At 40.8% G+C, this 18,102-nt stretch overlaps 1 protein-coding gene and 1 pseudogene across 1 annotated transcript in view; both read left to right on the top strand.

Moving 5' to 3' along the window:
• The window catches only part of LOC102467932 (SNW domain-containing protein 1-like), a 1,904-nt pseudogene extending 944 nt beyond the window's left edge, over positions 1-960 (top strand).
• CNTNAP2 (contactin associated protein 2) overlaps positions 1-18,102 on the top strand; it is a 1,579,711-nt gene that overhangs the window by 1,376,664 nt on the left and 184,945 nt on the right. The window contains exon 19 of the mRNA XM_006139900.2: positions 17,117-17,350. Coding sequence (XP_006139962.1) covers positions 17,117-17,350 — 234 coding nt within the window. The remainder of the gene's footprint in view (positions 1-17,116; positions 17,351-18,102) is intronic.

Genomic DNA, 18,102 nt, shown 5'->3' with positions numbered 1-18,102 from the left:
AGGGAAAGATGACTCTAAAAGAAAAAGAGAAACTTATGGAAATGGCCAAGCAAACCAGAAAGAGGAGAGCTGGGCTCAAAACCCAAGTGGAAAAAGAGAATGGGGAGACACACAAGAGAGATTAAATCTGACATGATAAGTGAAAAGAAAGACAGCGTGATAGAAATCTTTCCAGTGCCACTCCTGATGGGAGGTCAAAACAGAGGAGTGACAATTGGGCTATTGGTGAAGACATTGCTCTTGGTGTGTCCAGTCCCCACACTTCCAATGACGTGCAGTGACCAGAGACTCTTCAACCAATCCAAGGGTGTGGACAGTGGATTTGCACGTGACAAAGATGAAATTTACAATGTTTATGATTGAGCCTGGAGAGGTAGTAAAGACATAGCCCTAAGTATTCATAGATCGAGTAAGAATCTGAACAAGGACAAGTATGTTGATGACCTAGAAGCCAGAATAAAGACCAATAGATTTGATTTGTTTCTGACAAGGAGTTGTTGGGGGTTTTGGGGGTTTTTTTTCTTTTCTTTTTTTTTTTTAGAGAGATATTTTTGCTATAGGGTGCATGCACTTGCCAGAGAGATGGAGACAGAAAGTGAGAAATCACCCCAGGGAGGATGGCCATACTACAATCCCTTCTCCTCCCTTCTCTTCTTGGGATTTTGAGCATGCACGCATATGCGCCCAGTGTGAGTTTTAAGTCACTGGGTCTGGGAGTTGAAGCATGATCAACTAAGTAATAGTCCAGCAATGTAAGCATTACACCAAGTACTGGTCTCAACAAGTTTTCTGGTTCAAACCATAGATAGAACAAGAGAGATCCTTCAGTTCGAGAAGGATCCTTTTGGTTTGGACAAGTTTTTGGAAGAAGCCAAACAGCATGGTGGCTCTAAAATACCTTGAGCCAGCAGTCATCCCAAGGAACATGAGCATGGGGGCAAGAAGGGAGGAAGGAGATGACACATCTCTTCTAGTGAAGGGACTGATAACCCCCATGATAAAAGTCATGTGGGGAACACTTTGTAAATGGTCAGGATAGAAACTAAATCTAAGTGCCAAATCCTAGCACTGCTTTTTATTATTGAAATACAAAGGATAGAAAATTCTAAATACTATTTTGGTGTTTTAATGTTTTTAATTTCTTTTATACATTCAATCATTATACATCACTTAGCTTGTAAAGTGAATTCTCCCAACATGAGTACACTTCACACTACTCCAGTTGAGGATACTGTACACGTTATCATCAACTGACAATAAGCCATTTCTGTATCCTCCCATAAATGTCTTGCCTGTCTATTTGTCTCCTTAATATCTTTCCTCACACTCTCCCCCTTCTTCCACCCTCCTCCCACACTGAATTCAGTATCTATAACCATTTTCCATGCTTCTATATCCTCTAATCTTTCTGTTTCCACCATAGAGTGCAGACAGCCGCTGTATTTATGTTGTTTTTAAGAGCAGGTGGTGTTTGTGCTTCTCTCGCCTTTTGGCATTTGTAGAACACATTGCCCCTTCCCTCACACACATGAAACTAAGACCACTCCCTTTTGTGTAACACAAGTAGTTTGGGGTTAGTATTTGTGTTAGAACAACCACTGATGACTAAAATGACCCTAACCCCAACGAGTGGGTGGATATTGGAACTGTCCTGCCAGGTGAAGTCTGCCCTTATTCTGCTCTGTTTTAATTTGTAGCAGGGAAATCAAGCTCTTACTTGGTGCAATTATTTGTTTCAAATAAAAAACATTTAGACCAGAAACAAATAAACAAAATACACCCACCCACACACACACACACACACACACACACACACACACAGAGTGATGGGATAATTCCAAAGCTGTAATAGTCATCAAATAATTCAAGTCAGAATTTAATGTATCTCATAATTGAGACTTATAAAATCATTCCAGGCACCTGACCTCAACTTTTATTTTTCCGTTTTTCTAAGTCTCAAGCAACTTCTTTTTGAGAAATCACTGATATTTCCTAAGCAACCTTAACAAAGCCATGGAGAGAAAAAGAGAAGGTGCTGCTCAGGCATTCAGAGCATGTGTCCGTACAAACGCATCCTACTGACCTGCAGAATGTTAGTGAGAGTTTAGAAATGCCTACCAAAAGAATATCCGAGTCAACATTTGACCTGTCACATCTAATCAGTCTTGTTCAAATTTCTCTGTACTGGGTAACTACAAGCTTTGGAAACACTAATTGAGTTCAAAAGCACAAACAGCATTTTTAAAGAGCTTCTAGGAGCACATCTCATTTGCACACACATATAAGATTAATTTTCCACCGAGCTGACCAGTTTCAAAATCAATGGGTTACTGATCTCAAGGAGTAATCATAAATAAAATTCTCTTAAAATTTTTTGAGTGTCAAAAGTCATTGAGGAAAACTAGACCTTGAAAGTGCAGTTTAAATATCTCATTTCTTAATCCCAAATGAAATAAATCAACCATGCATTAGGCTTATTCTAATTCCTTGTATGGGCAGGCATGGAAGAGTTCACTGCAGCAGGGCTAGGGTGAACTGGAGGGAGCTGTGTCTAAAAACTCACTGATCCAGGGCCAGACAGTGATGTGGCAGTAATACAACTAGACTCACATGGGAAGGTCCCAGGTTCCCATCCTGAGGCCTCTCTGGACATTCCAGCTTCTGTGATCTCGGCTGGCTGAGGCTGTGGGTAGATTGCAGCGTAAGGACCCTGTCGAGTGTATCTGTCAATCTCTCATCATAAATAAATAAAAATTAAAAAGCAATGAGCAAAAGAACACCTCTCTGATCAGCAGAATGGAGCAGAGCCTAAGAAAGTGTTTGTATCAATGCAGAACCAGGCAGGAGAGGAAGCTGGGTTAAGTACAGGATGGTGACTGGCAGTCTTCCAGCTGGAATCAGGGAGGTCTGTTAGTGATGATAACAGTTCCTGGTACTTTTCTAAGCATTCCAGGTGTATTAACGTGTTTCTTTTCACAAGAATCCAATGGAAGAGGTAATTCTACTAAACTCATTTTATTAACATGAAAATTGAGGCATAGAGAAACTGTAACTTGCCTAAAGTGATCCATCCAAGTGACAAAGTAAGGATTTGCACATGGACAAATTGACCCCAACATCTATGGCCTTAACCCTGAGTTGTGGTTCTCCCTAGGAGGTAATAAACTCTTCTTTCAGGCAGCACAGCAGAGGACCACCCTGGAAATGTGAGAGCCAGCAATATTCAAAGACACAGAGATCCTTCCAGAAAATTCTAACAGCTTGTACCAGCATTCAGGCTCACGGGAGGGACAGACTCATAGTGACCCCTAAAGAGAGATCCCCCTCTCAGGCAGTGCTTCCCTAAGTCCTTCTAAACAACAACAAAATGTTAACATGAGTCCCAATGTATAGACTTTATTTGTATATTCAATTATAAATTATGCACATGTACTAGTGAATTACTGTACATCATAAAATATGCACAAAGGGGAAAAAAATCATTTATTTAAACTTACCATAAATCCACTTCGAATTGCATGCACTTGTACTGACACTGAAAATGTGTGTCTCTAACCAAAAATTCATTTCTAAAATAATGTAGGCCTCGTTTTATTTCGAGGTTACCAAATTTCTCGACCTAGAAGTCAGTTTTTCTGGAATTGTCCCCTAGTTTAAGTTGGTTTATATCTACATATGGACGATCACATGAAAAAAGGCAAAGCAGGATGCTTGATATACACCCTGCAACTATATATTAAAACAAAAAAGAGGGACCAACAGATGGTGGAATGGTCGCGTCGCTGAACTCCCACATAGTAGACCACAGCTAGGTGACTTAAACTCCCGCCGGGTGAGTGTGCTTGTGTGCCCAAGATCTCAAGAGAAGAATAGAGGAGAAGGGATTGCAGCATGGCCATCCTCCTAGGGGATGATGTTTCCTTTCTGTCTCTCTGTCTCTCTCTGGCAAATGCATGTACCCTATAGCAAAAATCTCTCTTAAAAAAAAAAAAAAAAAAAAAAAAGAGCCTTTATAAAAAGCAGCAGCAGCAGCACCTAACAAAAAGGTCACCCAACAAGAAAAATTCTCTGTAGAATAATTCCTTAAATCTCAGAAACAAATTCCAAGTGTTGATCCATTCTTTTAAACATTTTTCAAAGCTGCCCAACAGCCGATGTTAAAAAAAAAAAAAAAAAAAAAAAAGGTTTGGGAGTTCAAACAATCTAAGCTACTGCCAGTGACAGAGTATGTCTCATTCAGGGCAAGGATTTATTTTTCTGATTATAGCAATAACACACACATACAAAAAGAAAAATCAAGTTAAGTGAAAAGAAAGCATTTCAGTAATGCTGACAGGCTTGCACCCTCTGACAGCTCCTCGTAGTCTCTCAGTTGATTGTCATCGAGGGTAAAGCCAGCTGCCTCTTAAAACCAAATCTAATAAGAAGAGGAGGAGCTTAGCAAAATGACTTAAACCGTTACCCTGAAAAGCTCATTTACAACTAGGATCCCTATCAGTCATGTCTCCAAGGTTGTCCTCCTCCTACATGATAGAGATTAGTTCTTCCAGTTCCATTTGTGTGGTCATCGCTTGAGTTTTCCCTAAAGCTCTGGAGAGACTGAGAGGTTATTTCCAGCTGGAGCCACTGAAGCCTGAATTATGTGTCCTTTTCCTGCACAAATCCCAACCTGTCAAAAACTGTAAAATGAAACTCCTGACTTCCATATCAAGTTGGCTGATAAGACTGATAGTGGTTGGGTTCCAAGGGGGTTGAGTTAAGCCTTAGCACTAGAGCCACCACCCCTAAGAGGCAGATGACAGCCTCTGTTCTGTTTCTTTTCAAGCTTTATGTTAGGGATGGGAAATGCATAACAATTCGTCTTTGAGCTGATAGGTCTGGCAATAGGGCATAAGCCAAGAAATTTTAACATTCCATGAAGTGATTTAGAAATAATGAGGGTGATTGTGTACATGTGACCTGCAGGGTCTTTAGCTCATCCCGTATGTACTATAGATTAATTGCCTTACATGCTTTAAAGTGACTCCTTCTCTCAGTGCTTTGTTGAGATTTTTCCTAATAGTTAAAGTAAGTAAATATCAGCCACAACTTGTTAAGCCCGCTCATGCTGAATTAGCTATGTTGCTGCTTTGTGACTATGAGGATTAGGACCATAGGTGGCCTCTGCAAGTGGCAGCACATCATAATCAGTTTTGGAGGACATTTTGTTCTTACTTCTGGAAACTCCCTTGGCCATCTTTTTAGATGTGACCTTTGAAAACTGGTATCTTCAGATATGGCCGTGTGAGGCACCTGAACATTCACAAGAAAGTCCAACCCTACACTTGTCTTATTAGATGGTTAAAGCTTCATGGGATATTTGCATTTAAGATACTGGACAGTAAATGAGATCTTGAATCATGGCTGCTTAGTGCTTAGCAAAAGCCAGATTTGGAGGGGGAAAAAAAGTTTAGGAGAACAGAATCTACACATTGCTCTGGATAAGTGTTTATCACCCTGGCAGATAAAACTTTTTTTAAAAAAATAAAAGATAAAGTATAAAATAAAGATACCTGGGCCCTAGCTAGAACCTGGTCTGATGTGGGTGTTCAGAAAACACAAGAAGGCCGTTAAGGATGCAGTGAAAGGAAAAGCAGTGAGATAAAATCAGGAAATGGGGTGAGGGCTGGAGAGAGAGGACCCAGATTGGGTAGGGTGTGGTGGGCTATGATAAGGGCTTGATTTTGACTCAAAGGAAGATGGAAGATTTTGAGCAGAGGAGCGACATGGTATAACATACATTATAAAATGGTCATTCTGGCTAAATTAATTCCTCTTGCCATTGCAAAAATAAACCTAAAATACATACAGAACACTTCAAAACAAGCAACATTTTTTTTACGCTATTACTCAAATGTCTAGTGAAATGAAATGGCTAGAATTGTAAATGCCAAAACTCTCCATGTATCATGTGTCCAGATTCCTGATAGAGCTACATAGAAGGTATATTTTCAGTAAGTTCATATCTGCTTTTATTCTAAGAGGGTTGAACTAGAAATGTGAGGTTTCAAGTCCTTTTTTGTTTAGGTATTGTTTCAATTCACTTTTCTGTAACTAACAGTAGAATACCACACTGAGTGATTTATTAAAAAAAAAAAAAAAGAGTTATTTAGCTCAGAGTTCTGAAGCTCTAAGATCAAGGTACTGCACCTGACAAGGGTCTTATTATTAGTGGGAACTCTCTGTAGAGTCCTGAGATGGTACAGGGTGTCATATGTTAAGAGTAAAACATGTATGTTCATATGTCTGCTCTCTTTATAAAGCTGCCAGGAGTCAATCATGGGGCCCCATGATGACTGCATATAATCCAAATTACCTCCCAAAGACCCCACTTTTCTTTTTTTCAAGTTTCTTTCTTTCATGAGCCAGAAAGACAGAAAAAGACAGAGACAGACAGACAGCACCCCCAGCAGGATCCCAGTGCCATGATCCACCCTCTTCCAGCCCCAGATCATGGGAGTATATGTGCCTGGTGTACTCAGGGAGATCTCCAGGCACAAACCCAAGACCCTGTTGTGTGGGTCAGCCTTGCAGAGCATTGTATTCTACCCCGCATCACATTCCAGCCCCAGCTCAACCTTCCAACACCCCAGCCATATTGAGTCCCCCCGCCCCAATCACATCACAACCAAATTTCAACACATGAATTTGGAGGGAAGATACATTAAAATCTAAGCATGTATGTCTAAAAGTCATTCCTAGAAACTCTGACTAAGTGATTTGGCAGAGAATATAAGCATTTGTGTGGTTAAAATAATTCCGGAACGATTCTAATACCCATGCAGAAACTACCTCTCTGGAGGCTGTTGAAAACAGCTCATATTGACAAATGCTTTTCTTTTTCCTTTCTTATACTCTATGTAGCTACACTGTCTAGTAGGGCATCCACGAATTATGTGTGACTACTGAGCACTTGAAATGTGGGTGTTATAGTTCACATTGAGATGCTCTGTAAGCTAAAAGGCTCAAGCGGATTTCATGCTAAAGACTTAGCATGAAACAATCATTTTAATTATTAGGGTTCTCCAAAGGGACAGAAACAGTAGGATATATCAGGAGGGGGTCCTCGAAAAGTTGATGGAAAACATGTATTATGAAAAAACTATGCATTATGTTAAAACTTTTATGCTCCACAATAAAATTATAGTTTAATTTTATTTTTCAAAGAACTTTTTGAGGTAATCTCATATATACAGATATTAAACAGGAATTTATTATGAGAATTCATTCACACAATTGTGGAAGTCAAGAAATCCCATGATATGTTATCTGTCACCTGAAGAACCAGGAACACTAGTGATGTGATTCAGTCTGAGGTTGAAGGTCTGAGAACTAGTAGGGTTCTGGACTGGTATGGAGTCCTGGAGTCCAAAGGCCTAAGAACCGATAGCACTGACATCTGAAGGCAGAGGATGGATATCCCTGCTAAAGAAGAATGAGTAAATTCAATGGATTGGATAATACCCACAAGCATTAGTGATTTTCTTTATTAAATCTTCTAATTCAAATACTAATCTCTTCCAGAAACATCCTCACAGACACACCCAAAGGTAATGTTTTATCAATTATCTGGGCATCCCTCAGTCTAATCACACTGACACACAAAATTAAACATCACAATGTAAGATGTCTCATTAATAATTTCTATGTTTTTCTGTGCAAAAATGCATCATGACTTTACCCATAACCCAATAGGTTACATATTGAAATGATAATGTATTGGATATGCCAAATGAAATACCAAATAGTGTTAAATTAATTTTACTTTTGTTTACTTTTTTAACATGGCTATAGGGAGAACTCAAAATTATAAATGTGGCTCATACTATATTTCTGTCAAAAAGCACTGATGTAGAGCTTTTCAAAAACTTCTTTTACATGGAAAGCATAGCCCTCTGACTCTCAAACCTTCAAAATACACCTAACATGCTGTCATTCTCCAGAGCAATATTGTAAAGAAAAATGCTAAATTGCTTTTGTAGATTTCTCTTCTAGGTAAGGTATGAGGCGAAAGCTTTGAAAGGCAAAATACAACATAGTAGTTAATAGAACCTGCTAGATGTGTGACCATAGGCAAGTTATTCACCTTCTCTGAGTCTCCATTCCCTCATCTGTAAGATTTGAATAATAGCACATACCTCTTGGTGTTGTAAGACTAAATAGCATAGTCCCTAATGCTCCATAAATGGCAGATATTTTATCATTGGCCCTGAGCTTTAGAGAAAGGGTGAAGGCACCTTGGATTTAAGTGATGTGATTCGTTGGAAGCAGTAATGCCCCCATTCCCATTGTCAACAGAGGGGCAGAAACTCATTATTGTCCTAATAAAGAGTTTTCTTTACATTATGCTTTTGTCATTTTATTGGAAATAAACTCTGAGCATGGCAGATTTATATTCAAATATCAGAATAAAAATATTACAAAAGCAAACTGTCATGTGGAAAAAAAGCATTTGGTGGTCAGAATTGTGGTTGCCCCATGCCTTTGTGAAATAGCAAGACAAAAACGGAGAGACGCAGGTCTTTGTGAAATGGCAAGACTTAAAGGGAGAAACACAGGTCTTTACTAAGAGGTCAGAGAAGGGGAGAGGTGAACAGAAGTCCCACAGTGCCTCTTATTCCAGTCAAGCTGCCATGTTTGTGGGTGTTCGCTCTATCTTTGTTTACCCAAACTCTTCCAATCTATGACTTTATAACCATTATTTAATATTGCTCTTCAGCCGTGGAATTTACAGTGTAATGTTTAAATCATTTCACCCCCATTTTTTCAAAGTGCCAAGCACAAAATCTTACTTTTCATTAAACTTTGTGATTGACTTACAAAACTAGTTTGTCTTCAAAGATTTGGTTTTTGTCAATAGACTTGAGAAGATGCTCATGGTTGGTTTCCCTTATTCTCAGGAGACCGAACAGTTCAGCTAAACTGGTTCTGTGTGCACCTGGTCTCCCTCCTCCCTGATGAGTCTCCACTTGGGATAAAATCAGTGACAGGCAGGCAACACACGTTTAGATCCCCACCCAGGGTCACCTTTGCACCCAGTGGCACTATTAGAACAGAGATATATTTGTGGCCATTTCTTAATCTGGGACTATTGAAAAATGAGAACTCAAAAAGAAGTGATCACTTTAAGCCTTTCACAAACTATGGGATATCAGAAATGGCAGCAGGCAGGGAAACATTATAGTTAAAAAAAAGAGAGAGAGAGAGAGACATACACAGTTGTTGAGCTATGTTTGTGGGGGAGAATGTCACAAGCAAAAAAGGCAAATGAATGAATTGGAAAGAAAGACAATCTTACTTCCTGAGCCAGGGGCCTTTACATTCAACATAAGAACAAAGCCTTGAAATACTAGCAACCTTGACTTCAGACTGGGGACAATTTTCTTCTTAAATTTGATCAAATAATTGACCAGCTCCTGTTCCAACTTACTAGATCAACATAAAGGAGAACAAACAGTAGAAATTAAGAGCATCCCTTAAGCCGTAAATCATTTGATTCCTCAGGATACATTATTCTAAAGGCATCGTATAACACGGTCATTAATAAATCCACTCTTTTCATTAATAATGATGTGCGAGTTGATGAAATACTCTCTCTCATGACTCCTACTTTACAATGGAAAAGAAATTGAAATTTTCCAATTAAGAAATATTGATCTGGACCAAGTGGTTGAAAAATATACTACTGCTATTAAAAAAAATTTAATTTTGTTCAGTTTAATTCCACAAACCTTTACTGAATATCTGCTGGAGGCCAGGGGTTGGCTGAGGTTACTATTTACAGTTCTTCCTCTCAAAGCTCAAGGTCTAGTAGTAGACCAGATGCATAAAGGTGTACAACTTCCACAGTCCTTGCCCCTCTGTGCCTTCCCTTCCCTTCCCTTCCCTTCCCTTCCCTTCCCTTCCCTGTACAGGAGCATGAGAGATGGGTCCTGCATGGCGCCTGCTTATTTGCAAAAGACATCCTACATGGAAATATATATATGGCTACAAATAAAGCCTCAGGTGGTTTTCCAAAGTTATTTGTGTGTATCCAAATATTTGTGTGTGTTTTTCTAGAAATAGATCAATAGCATTATATTAATATTATTTTCTTGACTCTGTTTTCCAAATAGCTTGGAAATTATATATATATATAAAATATATCATATTAAATGTAATATTCCTTTAAATTATAATTAGCATATTTCATATGAAATTCTTAAATCTAAATATTATATTTAATATGTGCATCTTTAATATTAAATATATGTTTATAATATTCAATATTAGAGAGAAAACAAATATGGTGAAATGCTCAAAGTTAGCTGTTTCCCATGCCTGAAGGGCCCTGCCCGGCTCGCCCATCTTGCGGATGCCTGGTCGTTTGTCAGTGCCCATCTCAAATGTCCCTTCTTGGTGAAACAATCCAGACATTCACAGCCCACCCCCCTGAGAGGGGCCCTCAGTCCTCCTGCTGCGTGTTCCACATACTTTGTGGCCGAAGACCTCGCATCACACTGTGGTAATGCCGTGTTTACTCTAGTTTCCAACCTACTGCAAATTCCAGTAAGGAAAGCCCTTGTCATGTTTGCCTTTGTTATCAGCAAGGGCCTAGCATATAGGAGGATTTCAAGAAATGTTTACAAAATTAAATGCAAACAAGGTTATACTTACGATACTAAGTTATGATGGGGATGCTTAAGGAAGCACATGGCCCTTAGAGAAGGACATGGAGCTGACACCACATTGAGGCCAAAAGAGTAGAAGGAAGGGCGAGTGAAGGTGGGGAGGAAGTCGAAGTGGGCAAGCAGGAGGTCCGCTCTGCATAGACGCTGGCCAGTGTGTGGAGAAGGGGAGCCCAGGCTGAGAAGAGGGCAAGACCGGATAATGAAGGGCCTTCAGTCATCCTGGAAGCAAGGTCAGCACCCAGCACATGACTAGCCATAGAACCTTCTCGGTACATCATTTCTGGAGAAATAATGAGGAGATTAATTATTGTTCTTTTTCCTTACATTTGTTGAGGGGATCATGTAACCTGATTAAAACTATTAACCCTCTCCCCAGAAATGTGTACATACTTTTGCCTGAAATTTCAGAAGCTAGACACCAGAAATGTATCCAGTGACTCTCCCCCAAAATAATACAGGGAAAAATGTAATGGGATCTTTGAACAGATTTCTAATCTATTAACCAGTTAGTTTTCCTTTCTTGAAAAATCCCCTTCCCTCAGCCTCATCAATACCTCATGTTCTCAGTGTTCCACCGAATTGCTGATTATTTCCTCGCTATTCCTCCTTTGCACGCTCTCCCTTTCCCACCTTGAAAACATTGACTTCTCAAGGCTCAGTGCTGGGGCCTCCCTTTCTTCTCTCTGTACACTTCCCCTGGGGAATCCCATGTGTGCTTGTGGAGTTAATTACCATCTAATATCGTGACTCTAAAATATATATTTCTAGCCCAGACTCTGACATTTCTGCTTCCCTGGCTCAAAGGCACCTCAAATTACCTGTTCAAAGACAAACTCCTGATCCCTGCACATCCTAATCTCACCAAGAGCAACTCTGTGTTCCCATAGTCAGGGCTTTTCACCAGCACCCATCTGAAAATCCAGGAGTCGTCCTGAACACACTTTCCTTACCTTCCTACTTCTGAGCTATCATCAAGTTCTGTCCACTTTGCCCCCAGAGTGTCTCTAATCTGTTAATCCAAACCATCGTCATATTTATTCTACCCCATCGCTATAGCCCTTCAATGGCCTACTTAAACCTCCTCCAGTCCATTCTTCAAACTTCACCCAGCATGATCTTTCAAAACTGAAAATCAGATTATGTAAGCTTTGCTTGAAACCCTTAAGGGTTGCTTCCTGTACAAAGACCAACATCCTCAAAATGCCACTGCCCTTCTCTCTCGCTGTGCTTCCTACCACTCTCCCCTGAACGTTAGTCATCTTGGCCTATGTGCACAGGTCCTGGTGTTCCCTCCGCCCTCCGAGCCTTTGCTCATGCTCTTCTCTTCCTAGAATGCTGTCCCCACCCTGAGTCTCTGTTAAAGCTCATCCTTTCCTGTTACTAAGGCAAACGTAATTTACTCCCTGCCGAATCTAACAGCTCAGGGCCACAGGGAGCATTTATCAAAAGGCAGGAAGTTGGGTGAGGTATGGGGTCAAGAGAGGGTGTCTTATAAGAATAGAGTTATTTATTTAGAAAGAAGAGAGAGAGAGAAGGGAGTTACATAAAGTCCATAGCAATTAAACAGTTCGAACAAGATCAGAGCTGGTTGGTGACAAAGCCAGGGTTAAAACTCACATCTTCTGGTTCCCGGCCTCTACTTGTAGCACATTAATCCTTGATTATATGTCTCAGACAAGGTTTGCTATGGTGAAGCCCTCAACCCCTTGCTCTCCCAAAAGCATTCTACCCTGTCGACCACCATTTATGCCACGAATACGTATTCACACTATTTCAGGAGCATGATCTTAGAAACTCCAGATGCAAACTATCATCCTGTCTAAGAGCTGAGTCAAGTTGTTCGGTGCTGTTGCTCTTAAACTCCACTCAGGAAAGCCCCCTGGCTCCTGCACAGTCAAGTTGTAGCTTATTGATGTGTTTAAAGTAATATCCTTCATATTTGTGTCTCTAGGGCAGCACATGCCATTCAAGCTAAACTTAGATTTTTCTTGGGCATTGTTTCCTCTATTGTATAGCATCATACACTAAAACTTATTAGATAGAAACTGACCTGGAAGTGACTGAGTCTTTGGAGAGAATGGTGGAAAATTGGTTACGATAGATATGTATCCACCTGGGGAAACAGACCTAGTAGAGGTGAGTACTACCCCATCCCAGGCCCAGCACTGTTAGTCCAAAATGATTATATTAAACTGAAGGAAACATCAAACAAACAGAATAAAAAATTCAGAAGGGAAATTCAGGGTGGTACATTTGGGGGAGAGAAAGCAGATTTTGCCAGTGTAAAGCCAGGAGAGAAACTGGTTACATTTAAGGATGGCAGGGTCTTGGGAGAACAACTAGAAATAAGTTTAAACAAACTATGCTATGCAGATTGTCCTGAAAGGACTGAGTCCACCAAATACAGAATCTTGATGCATGCAGAGGATAGTGCCCAAGGTCTCTAGAAGCAGAATGCCATAAAATTCACTTACCTCCTTTACTAAATGACTAATTAAAAAGCAGTTAATGAGAGTGATCATTTTGGGATGGAATTCAGCCATGGACATGTTTAATGATCCTGAGGCTGCAGGATAAGCCTGTGCTTCATCTACCGCAGTTGCTGTTCCTCTGTAGTTCCTTCTAGATTTTGGTAGAAGATGTACAGAGCTTTATGGATCTGCAAAGTTGGGAAGAGGTAGAAGAGAGCCTCAGGAGGTAGATAGCAGTAAGCAAATATTAAAGTGTTTGCTTACAGCCTAAGATAAAAGGAAGGATGCATTGGTGACTGAGTCAGTGAATAGAAGATCATTTGCAGGAGGCAGCTCACAGAGTTTGGAACACCTCTCTTCTCAATTCCATGTTTAGTGATGTCATGTTGGTAGCTTGAAATCAGACAAGGTATCAGTATTTACACCACTGGAATAGGAAACACTACAAAGGAGGATTTTTATCTCCCACAGAGCTAGTTGTTTTATACTTACCAACATTCTACTGAGTTGGTTAGATGAAATCCTAGCAGGGACAGAGTTCCCTGAAGTTCTTACATTAAAAATAAACCTTAACACTTTTTTACTCTTGCTTTTCTATTTTAATTCCTAATGCATAGTGACATTCTTCAGTTATCTTTTATTACACATCCAGGGTGTCTCAGTATTTGTGAACTCTCCTGGCAAACTCACCACCATTTAAAACATTATTTGCATGCAGAAATATTTCCAAGTTGCAAGTTACTCACTTTAAAATAAATTTTTGGAAAGATTCCATTTGCGAGTTGGAGACTTTCAATTCTGGATCCTCATAGGAAAGTTAGAGAAAAAAAAGAATCATGCCAAATTTTAAAATATGAGTTGCAAAATATACCCTAAGTGAAAAGCAAAAGAAGTAGAATTATTTAACATGGAGAAAAAATAACGAGGAACGATTGAATCATCAGTATGAAGGCCAGCTGTTTAATTTTGGTTTTTGGTTTTATGCTTGTTTGTTTGTTTTGTTTTGTTTTTCTGCTATAAGCCTCAGGGATTTGGTTAAACAGGAGGAAGAATATCTTTATGGTATTATTCTGGGTAAAGAATTTGTGGATTTCACTCCAAACATTTGTTAACTTCTTTTCTTCAATCAGGGATAAGTTACATATGATCTGTATTGAGGACTAAGAAATAGTTAAGATAAAGCTTCTTCAAGGTTACTGTCACTTTTATGATCATAACTCTATAGATGATATAATGTATTTCAACATTTTAAGAAGTATGATGTTATTCAAGAAATTGCTTTCGTAACCTCAGAATACTTAGATCCAAAATTTATCATTTTTATCAAAAAATGAACATTATAAAACCTAGATTATCTCTTATTAATATAAAAATATTAAATCAAACACACTAAATCAACAGTTTTTGAAAATGTAGTGAGGGAAATGCTGGTTAGAGTTGTTAAATCCGTGCTATTGTAGTTATTCATTCAGAAGGGGGGAAGTGCTACTTTCCTAAAAGATGTTACAGTACCCTGATTTGGTATTTCCTTAAAATGATCTGAAACAATAAAATGACAGCTGTAAATCCGCCACTTGGAACCTTAAATGATTCACATCACTCCCAGGCCTTGGTTAACAGTTGGTTTATGACCAACTAGTTTCAGAATAAAGCTTTTAGTATGGTGTATCCCTTCCTCCAAAACTGACATAAATCCATAAAGCTTTTTAATCATGGCTCTAAAATATACCAAAAGTATTCTCTGAGGCATATTTTTGGATCATTTATCTAAAATCTTTAGATTTCCAAATTTCCCTTCATCTGCTTTGGAATGGCCATCTCAGGTTTAGCTGAGGAGTGCAAGATGTCCCAGGCTGTGGGGGCACTCAACTACCTGCTCCACAGGTGTGCCACCCTGCCTCTGCTTCTACCTTGAGGATCCCAGACCCAAGTGCACACAGGTCCTACCTGGGAGCCAGTCCAAGATTCCCATTCTCCAGAGCCTTTGAGACAAGACCTCTGAGCTCAATTCTGAGGCAGGCCTAGAGACCAGATTCTAACAGGCCCCAGATAGGTAATCCCAGGAATGATGTCTGGGTCTCAATCCTGCTCATTTTCTGACTCCAGCTCTGACTCTGGTACAGGGAGCTCAAGCCCCTGATAGTGCTGCACCTGTGACTGGGAGGGTGAGGGGAAAGCGGGAGCGAGGCCGTGGCTTCAGCGGCCTTCACAGCTCTGCCTCCCAGGTGCCTCCCGAGGTCCGGGGTCTGTGCTTCTCATTCTTGAGTTTTGAATGCCTGGTATGTCTGTCTTTTACTGCACATACTTCCAGTCTGCCCTGTCTGATAGGTCTGAAAACCCTGGGCTTCCTCCCACCCGTTCTCCAAACTCCAGATCTGTGTCTCCTCCCCGAGCAGCCTGAACTCGTTTTTGGGCAATGACTCTTACTTCCCTGGTAGAACTCCTCTGTAGCAAAGCGAACCTTAGTGTGTTTTCCCCAAGTGACCCAGTCTGCCTGTTCCCCTCCTGCCTGCACCTATTAGACATGTTTCCAGTGGCCTGTCCTACGGCTGTCTGTCTCTTCCCCCAAACTCTGGACCACTAAAGGCCAGGATTGCCCCGTCTTACCGTCTTACTGTATCCTCAGCACCAGCCAGGAACAGAGTGTGAGCTTCAGAGTCTTGGACTAACAATGGGCAGTGAGGAGCCCTTGACAGTGGTCTAGGAGGGAGATGCCTCGGCCGGTGGCTCTCACTGAGAGGAGGAGTGCCTTCATCTCCTCCACCTGTGCGTGGTTAGTCACTCTGGTTCTCTGGGCCACAGCTTAAATGTCTTGTCCCACAGGAAGTCCTCCTTAGTCCCCAGAGACAGCACTGGTACCCACTGTGTTCCAAAGGCCCCTGTGAATACCTGATCCTGCACCTGTTGCTCTGTATCCTAATAGTCGATCTTTTTGTCTAAGCCCATCTCTAGACCTGGCCTGAGAGGAAAGACTTACCCTCAGTGCCCAGCGTGCCCAGCACATAGTCGGTGCTCACTAGATGCTTGCTGGAAGAATGGGAACGCTCGCTCAGGACAGTCAGGCAATGAGATAAGGTTCCCTGCTGAGTAAACTGCTCGAACACTCCTTGGGTTGAGCTCCAGTGTGGTGTGTCTCCTCCCACCCCACCGCTAAGTGGATATCTCCTTGCGGGCATATCTGTGTTTCCTTCATCTTCACTCTCTGGCAAGGCAGACAGCAGCTCTATCACAGCTCTATCAACAAAATGCATGCAATCGAGTATGGAAATCTTCTAACTTAAAAAAAAATTAGTAAAAATTAAAACTTAAATATACCAGAAGAAAATGTCATGTAAAGTACTCAGACAAAACAACTCCTTTTTAGGTTGAAGAGGTATGTCTCTAAAGGCCATGAGGACACCATTAGTCATGTTGAAAACCAACACACACACACATTTGCAAAAGTTGGTGTTATAAAACTATTTCTTCGGAACCAGCAGTTAGCATAATGGCTATGTCACTGGATTGCCATGTAGTCGACTGCAGTTCGTATCCCGGACCCAGTGGCTTAAAACTCATGCCGGGCGCATGTGCGTGCGTGCCCAAAATGCCAAAAGGAGAATGGAGAAGAAGGGATTGCGGCATGGCCATCCTCCCTGGGGGGTGATTTCTCGCTTTCTGTCTCTCTGTCTCTCTCTGTCTGTCTGGCGAGTGCAGGCACCCTATGGCAAAAACCTCTCAAAAAAAAAAAAAAAAAACATTTCTTCAACCTAAAAATGAGCTGTTTGTGTTGACAGAATAACATCCAATCACACAGATATTTACCATCGGATCCCCTTCCTACAGCAAGTGCCTGCCCTCAGCAAACTGCTTCAGAGGCCATTATACAATCAGCAGTCTTCCCAATCAGCATCAGACCTTTCCTCATTTTTCAGTTTTCTCTTTCTTTCTCCACAGATGTGGGTGCATTTTTTGAAGAGGGGATGTGGCTAAGGTACAATTTCCAGGCACCAACAGTCAATGCCAAAGACTCGAGCAGAACAGAGAACTCTCCTGAGCAGCAGAACGGACCCCCAGACCTGGCCCACGAGGAGATCCGCTTCAGCTTCAGTACCACCAAGGCGCCCTGCATTCTCCTGTACGTCAGTTCTCTCACCACAGACTTCCTGGCCGTTCTTGTCAAACCCTCAGGTAAGGACGAGGATACCTGGCCTTCTGCCATTGAGTGCTGGGAGGGCAGAATGTTCTAGTAAGAATCTGGATTGCTCTTGGCTTATTTTTTATTCCCTACAGGACATTGAACAAGTCACATAATTCCTTTGAACCTCATTTCTCTATGTGAAAGTCAGGAAAACAACTTGTCAGTTGAGTGCTTAGAGCAATGTGTTATAGTAATAATGTTGATAAGGCATGTCGAGCTCTTTACAAGAACCACATTGCATGAATATGAGATGGTTCTGTAGGTATACTGATTATTTTTTCGTCCCTACCAAATAAATACAATTTACTACCGTGCTAAGTAGCGATGAGCTTTGAAGTAGTAAAATTAATTTTGTACAAATTAATGAATTATCCTGATTTATGATAGTATATTAGTAGGTTTTGACAGAATATAAGGACTTCCAATAAAAAGAGAAAGTAGGAGATGTTTTCATTCCCAAATCCTCTCACAATTTTATGTTCACAAAATATATCCCTGACATAAGAGTTCCTTAAACTGGGGGTGTGTTTTCATGTATAATATCCTGGGCCATGAAGATCTTCAAGTATGCACTGAGTTAAGAGAGGAGCTGAGTGTGGCTGAGTTAACAGAGGAGCTGAGTGTGGCTGAGTTAGCAGAGGAGCTGAGTGTGGCTGAGTTAACAGAGGAGCTGAGTGTGGCTGAGTTAGCAGAGGAGCTGAGTGTGGCTGAGTTAACAGAGGAGCTGAGTGTGGCTGAGTTA

This window comes from Tupaia chinensis, unplaced genomic scaffold (assembly GCF_000334495.1).
Source record: "Tupaia chinensis unplaced genomic scaffold, TupChi_1.0 Scaffold000010_1, whole genome shotgun sequence".
NCBI classification, from domain to species: Eukaryota; Metazoa; Chordata; class Mammalia; order Scandentia; family Tupaiidae; genus Tupaia; species Tupaia belangeri.
Note: the sequence above shows the minus strand (reverse complement) of the source record. Positions and strands in the feature narration are given on the sequence as shown.